The sequence below is a fragment of the Amblyomma americanum genome, chromosome 7, assembly GCF_052857255.1.
Source record: "Amblyomma americanum isolate KBUSLIRL-KWMA chromosome 7, ASM5285725v1, whole genome shotgun sequence".
Lineage (NCBI taxonomy): Eukaryota > Metazoa > Arthropoda > Arachnida > Ixodida > Ixodidae > Amblyomma > Amblyomma americanum.
The window spans coordinates 12,176,631-12,183,741 of record NC_135503.1 but is presented as its reverse complement, the minus strand read 5'-3'; the positions used below and the strand labels follow the sequence as shown (position 1 = coordinate 12,183,741).

Genomic DNA, 7,111 nt, shown 5'->3' with positions numbered 1-7,111 from the left:
CCCTGTGACCACCATCCGAACTACAAGGCCATAAAGCATAATCACGTAGCCATTTACGGTTGGCGCGCTTTCTCTTGGCGGCCCATCCCTGCCTCTGCTAGAAGACAACGCGAACGGCGTTAGATCGGTGTCCCGAGATATGAGCGTACTTTTAATCTGTGTTTTTAATGCCTTTTGGGCTGAGGCACATGACGATATGGCCTTTTGCGTGCCAAGTGATCGATGATGACTTTCATTTACAGCGGCAATGCTAAAAAGTCGCAAAATTTCTAATAAACAATTTGCTGACCTTTGCTTCTGCGGCTCTGCCGTGGATGAACAGCGCGACGGATGGCTTATATAAATTCAAACTAATATGCGAAAGTTTGGCTCTACGGAAACATTTTGCAAAGAGGGAAAAGTGCGAACAGCTCACCTTTTATGTTCTAGTCCATCCTGTCACGCGAACACCTCTTGTTGGCTTAAACACGTGCATGAGATCAAAGGTCGCTACGAGGCCGGCTGTCGCTATCGTTGCAGGGCGGGTACCCGTGCAGCCGCCGTTGTATATATGTATCCTTGGTCACGTTGACACTCGTTGATGGGCAACAAGAGAACGCAACGTGTAAAGGTAGTTAGTTTTTATTGTTCGTAGACGAAATTAGATGAAACAAAAATAACTTCGCAATGTTAACAACTTCCTGTGCTTATACATTGTCTTGTTTTTGTTCTTGGCCGTGCACCCCAACTTCAACAGGATTTGAAAACAACAAGGATAACACGCATTACGTTTAAGAAACTGGAGCACAATAGTCACCTTAACAGGGCAGGAGCTTGATACATGTACCAAGACTAGATAAAACGAGAATACATGCACTAAATAAAAAAAATACCGACTTAGTTTGACATACTGAACTTGATTAGCGGAAGAATATGCAGTGCTCTTTCTCAGTGCGAATCGAAATCGAAAAGAAGAAACCTGAAAACGCATTGCTTTCTTCCATAACTGTTTTACTTCTTAAAGGGTCTAGAAGGAATCAAGAGTTCTAAGGATTTAGGCATTATATTCCGGCGGTCGAAGCGACGGATGAGTTTAGCCACAGTCTAAAGTCGTCTCGTTCCGGATGCTGGACGACAGAAAACAAGTACCCACTTCTGCAGCAAAACTTTTTAAGCAGGGGCACAATTTGAGCTCGAACTTCAAAACAAGGAGTTAGTTGTACTGTTTGCAAAAAACGAAGATGTATAGCCTTTGTCAAAAGTTTAGAGCCCAGGGGGTTTGCATCAGAGCCGTGTAGTAGGGCGTTTGTGGCATTCGTGGAAGTTAAAACCTTTGAAGGTGTGAGAACAAACATTCTTGACACGTTCCACAGACTTGTAACGCTGCGGATGAAAATGATCCGGGCCAAATTTGAAGGTCGCCATCGTACTGGGCACGCTCAGTTATGGTTGAAAATTGATTTTGGCCCAAATCTTCCAAGGTCAAATTTCGGGGGCCACCCGGACCAATTTTTTATTCTCGTTACTACATACCGCACTGTCATTAACTTGTACCTCATTGACAAAAACTCTGATTATGAGGTCACGTGGCATGGTACCACTTCAGTGGACACATTCTGCGGACAACTTCCAGTGACACGATTTGCCGACAACTTCCGGTGACAGGTTTAGCTTCTCCTGAGTCCTATAAAGCTTTCGCATTAAAACGAGCCTCACTTCGCGGCTTGGAAGCAAGCCCCCTGGGCGCTAAACTTTTGACGAAGGCTGCATGTGCCGACGAAGTGGGCAGTATACCTTCGGAACACTGCCGGAATGTGGACAGCCGATTTAACCCCTCACCGTAGCTACTTTACCCAAAACACTCGCGCGCCTTCTCTTCCGATCGCCTCTTTATGTAGACTCAACAAAGACAAATAACGGCAACGGTTTGAGAGGCCAACCATATTAAAGATGTGGTTTTGTTTCTCATTTTCACGAACGGCGTGACAACGCTCGCGCGTTTGCATTACGCGATTAATGTCAGGATTAGAAAAAAAAGAAAGGCAGGGAAGGGCACTCTCACGACAGACAGCGCGAGTGTGAGATGGGCGACGATTGCAGGCAGAGTTCCGAGTCCGAGAGGTGGCAGCGCCGTAAATATACTCTTTCGCCGTCGTCATCAGTAGAGTGAATGAGAGATAGAGAGAGAGAGAGCACTGGATGATCCGTCGCTGTCATCACAAGTGTCTTTGTAATGTATGTATATATTTTCTCGTCTCCTTAATCGTCCTCCGAAGCCAACACGCGTAGAAGCGTGACACACGTCTTCGAGATTCCTGGATGGGCCATCGCTGTGTCCTTCGCTGGGGCGGCTGACAGTGTTGCGCACTTAGACCCACGCGCACACAAGACACGCACACACACACACACATACTGCAGTCCCGATTCGGAGCAACCTGCGCACGTGTTGCCACACGCGATCAGGTTAGGCGGCGAAGAAGACTGAAAAGAGTGAAGTCACAGCGACGTGGATCGGGGTGGTTGTTGTTGTTGCTGTTCGCGGTTGGGATTCAATGGAGACGGCGTGAAGAAGATTTAACAACAGTCTGTGCGTTAGATATCATGTGTATATAATCTTTCTTTTTTTCTTCTCTCGTCTTCCCTGTGCGGGGCCATGCAGACAGCAGCTCTGCGGTTGGTGTCGGGAACACGAGCTCCGTGAAGGTCTGAAGAAGACGCGGTCGAGCAGCTGCGAGGGACACGGCGGCCCTGCTCCTGGGGGCTGGGATACAGTGCTGACGACGTCTTTGTGCTTTTCACTTTTTTTTTTGCAGTTGTTTCTCGCTTTCGCAGTGACAACGAGACATCGACAGAGACAGACAGATGATGCAGGGTTTACTTCCAAGTCAACGGGTGGCCGCGGGTGTGAGGTGGAAGGACACAGCTGTCCCCTCAGTGGTCGGCAACCAGAAACCACAGCAGGACGAGAGACAGCATGGCGGCAACAGGCGAAGACCTGTGCGCTGGAGTGAGAGGAAACACGCGGGGTTTGTTAGATAAAGTTTCTTAATGTGACGTATTAGGAAACTTCAAAGCGAAATTTGGGCACAATCTGCGGCCAATATTTCGTGGTTAGCTGTTGGCACAGTCTATTGGGAAGCCAGCCAGTAGCAGTGACGTGCAAAGTTCTTCACGCATGGTCGCTGTATTTTGTGCAGTGCTGATGATTGCGATCTAAACACCAAAGCTGGCGCGATAAAGTTTCGCACCAATCAGATTTTAGCATCAGGTTTGATCAAAGAGGCCTCCTTTTTAGATGAATGAAAACTGTGGGGTCTACATGACTGGTGTAGGGACATAAATTACGAAAGGGAATGCTTTCTTACGTCTAACCTGTACAAGCCTAATCTAACATAGCATTGCATCACCTAACCTAAATATGAAATATTCGCGAACCCATAACCTTCTCTAGTCAGAACTTTTCATGTTTATGGTGCTTAAAATCTCTGCAAAACCCACGGTCTTAATCTAAATGCTCTTAAAACTTATCTGAAGTGATGCGACCAACACTGATGTACAAACTCGATCTCACAAAGAAATTACTGCTCTAAAACTTGATAATATCCACTAACGAAACGGTCTCCGCTGGCTTCTGCCTGTGCATGCCTGTAAGCAAGTGTTGCACACAGAAAAGTGAGTAAATCAAGCCACTATGTTTGATTTATCCTTTTATTTTATCACCTGTATCACTGAAAAGTTTTCTGAGTATATATATCTGCACTGTTTTACTACACAATAACTAATGTAATAGCTTTTCTTCAACGTTAAAAACAGCAAAGAAAAAAAACCTCTCTGCGACACAACTGTGACTACCTACGTAACATTATTTTTTTTGATGAATTGTTTTTCTGCGCTAGGTTCAGTTATCACATGACATTAAAATTTCCAGTCACTTTATTAAATACACTGACTGACCCTTGAAACCATGAACGAACTATGGCTGCAAAGTTTAGCAGGCTTCTCTGCCACTCACCATTCTGCTTGTTCTGCACAGCGGAGACTTGCCGAACTGTGAATGGATCTGCAATATCAAGAAGCAAAACTCAACTGAGGTCCTTTTTTCCTGAACCATGAGAAGAGGACGCGTATCTGTTACGGCTTTGAGGTTCTCGACAGATTATGCGAATTGCGGTGAAACGAGCGCAGTTACGTATACGAACGGAACTTGAGAATATTCGGCACGCAGTTCACGTCATAGTACTGCATGCTCTTAACACGAGCACCTCTAACAACTGCCAGCTTGTGCTTGTTACTCCGGCGTTAATATACATTATGTTGGCCGAGTTGGTTTTCACTTTCCGTAAGTATAGCGCATTTGACGGAACAAAGAAGACATAACACCAGATCGCTGCGCTGTGTTTTTGATCGTTTATAGGAGGTAGCGCTAAAAAAAAGCAGCACTCTGCTGTGTGCTGTTCCGTCAAATGCGCTGCACTTATGGAAGCTTAAATGTAATTCTAATCATGCTCATCCGGAGAACTTGCGTAACGAAAGAAGAGGCGGCCGTGTGTCGAGTGCCAAGCAGCATTATAACTATATATCTTCGAATAAAACTCAAGAAAGAAGCTCCAAATGCCCCTCAAATGTCTCCTCCAGACAATGGCGGGGGCCGGTTATCCTGCTGTCGCGGTTAGTTTGTGATTAATGACCTGTAACGCTAATGTGACAAGGAATTAACCACGGATTAACTGCGACGTTATGGAATTCGGTCAACACAACTGACTGCATGGCCTCCATTGAGAGGCATTTGACGCTTTGTTCCCGAGTTGTACCGGACTATATGCAGGTGGTACACAATAGCAGTTGGAACTGAAGTTCTCTGCTGTAATTACCAGGGTACAAGGGCAGTTATTTCAGCAGCGAAAATACGCAACAATGGCGTTGTGATTGAGTACTGTTTTGATGTCATTTTGGTTTTATATATTAGCTTTGATGTACCCCGTAAATCTGATATACATTCTCAAGGGAGGATTATTACAGTGAAGTTTTGTTCACAATGCCGTGCAGTTATTTTGTTGGCGACACACTGTTGTTTTCCGTCACGACGCGTCAAACCGTCGCTTGCCGGCATTTTCAATAAAGTTTTTCCTACCTACACTGTTGTTTTCTTTCACGATACGCAAACACAGCACACAGACACCGCCTTGTATTTGTGTGCTCTCTTGCTAGTATTTTAGCAGTATGACCTGCCAACTTTAGCCAAGCTGAGTGCACGCCAAGCGCAGTCGGAGTTGCGCATGCGCGTACCGGGGTTGTTTCTGAACTGGTAGAAGGCCTCGAAGCCGGTGCCGTCGAACTTGTCGTTGGACTTGAAGGAGACGCGGAAGAAGTCGGCGTCGGACTCGATCTTTGTCGGTCGCAGGTTGCCGCAGTGGCGCGGGATCTTGCGGTCCACCGTGCGGAAGTTGGAGAACTCCACGTAGTCGCTGGCCGTGTCCGAGAGGCACCTGCGTCACGCGCACACACCAAGCTATGCGCTTGAAAAGAAAACAAAACAAAACAAAGAACTGGTGGTGGTTTAGCTTTGGTTAAACCTGGAGTGACGCGATAGCTACAGCTGGCCGAGTGAAACTTGATCACGTGGCCAATCACGTGACGAACCACGTGATCAACCAGCTGCTCAGCACCACGTGACAGCGTGGCGGCGCCGCCACGCTGAAGGCTCGAAATGCTACCATAATGTAGCTATTGCTACGAAACAAAACAAAAACAAAACACAACCATCGTATATACCTATTCGCTATGATCAAAGGTAGTTTATGGGTGTTGGTTTATGGGGTTTGAGGGACGCGGTAGTGGAAGGTTCCGGGTAATTTCGACAACCTGGGGCTCTTTAACGTGCACCGACATGGCACAGTGCGCTGGTCTGTAGCATTTCGCCGCCATTGAAATGCGACCGCCGCAGCTGGGATCGAACCCGCGTCTTTCGGGTCAACAGGCGAGCACCATAACAACTAAGCGGCCGCGGCGACTGCTGTGGTCAAAAACTTGACGAGTTCTTGCTATTTTCTTGTGCACAAGGTTCCTGTCGTGCGTCGAGTGTCGCAGCACGCATTACCGAACGCTACCCACGGCGGTCTTGTCCGGTATGATATTATATTGGAGTTGCTTGTGTTGTTTATTAGCCTGGACACCTAAACTGTCAGATTGAGCGTAAAGAAATAATCTGTTGCCAGCAATCTTGACTTCTTCGTCTTTGCGTGGGGCTTACGCCTAACTGAACTTTTGTGCTAAGGTTATTTCGGCTAATATAGGCTGACGCAGATCACACCGACTGGTCGTGAAGTAGAGAGAAACAGGGTACGGGATGATATCTTTCGAGGCGCCCGTCAGGCAAAAACCACGCCGGCGGCTGCGAAGTCCCTCGCAGGAAATTTGAACGTACTGCTAGCCTCACGTTTAGGGCCATTGCACGAAAAGGGCGGACACCGTATATTTTAATGCTTATTAGAAACTCAGATTTCTTTATCTCGTTAAGCAATAATTTTTTCCCTGATAATGTGAAAGTTTTTGAAGAAGGTGTACAAAAAGCCCTGGGTTGATTTCTTGCTTCACTGTTTGCCGATTCACTTTTTTTTCCTTTTTTTTCTTCTGTATATCATGTGTTTGCACTGTACCCTGTTTGTTTTATATTTTGTGACTGCTTGCCAATGGTGGCGCTGATATGCATTTTCTTGTGGCCTGTATTGCTCTCCCTGCTTGGTCTTCGATGACTGCAGTATATTTTAAAAAAAGTAAAATAATTAAAATAAATAAATACAACAGCTATTTTTAGTGAGATGTTGGTTTATTGGCGCCATGATTTATGGAACTTGAATTCACAGGAAGGGAAGTTTTGTGGCGCTGAAGGGCCTCACTCATGTGAATGCTGAAATACTTTTGCTGCTAATGTCCTACTTTGCATTCGGTTATCAGGGCAAGGAGGGAACACAAGTAGCTTTAGAAGATCCATCAAGGATGCGAGAAGGGTGCGATAAAGATCATAATAACGCCCATATTTCTCATCAATCTAATTGCGATCAAATGCGATGGGGGAGCGAGATCTGGAAGAGCAGCTTGTCTTGCTCCTGTCTCCCCCACAAACGAGACACTG

The 7,111-nt window shown here is 46.2% G+C and overlaps 1 protein-coding gene across 1 annotated transcript in view; it reads right to left on the bottom strand.

Annotated features, from left to right (window-relative positions):
• Nucleotides 1-607: 607 nt before the first annotated feature.
• The window catches only part of LOC144098490 (suppressor of lurcher protein 1-like), a 299,737-nt gene continuing 293,233 nt past the window's right edge, over nt 608-7,111 (bottom strand). The window contains exons 13-15 of the mRNA XM_077631178.1: nt 5,266-5,465; nt 3,992-4,039; nt 608-2,981 (exon numbers count right to left, since the gene is read on the bottom strand). Coding sequence (XP_077487304.1) covers nt 2,911-2,981; nt 3,992-4,039; nt 5,266-5,465 — 319 coding nt within the window. The 3' untranslated portion in view covers nt 608-2,910. The remainder of the gene's footprint in view (nt 2,982-3,991; nt 4,040-5,265; nt 5,466-7,111) is intronic.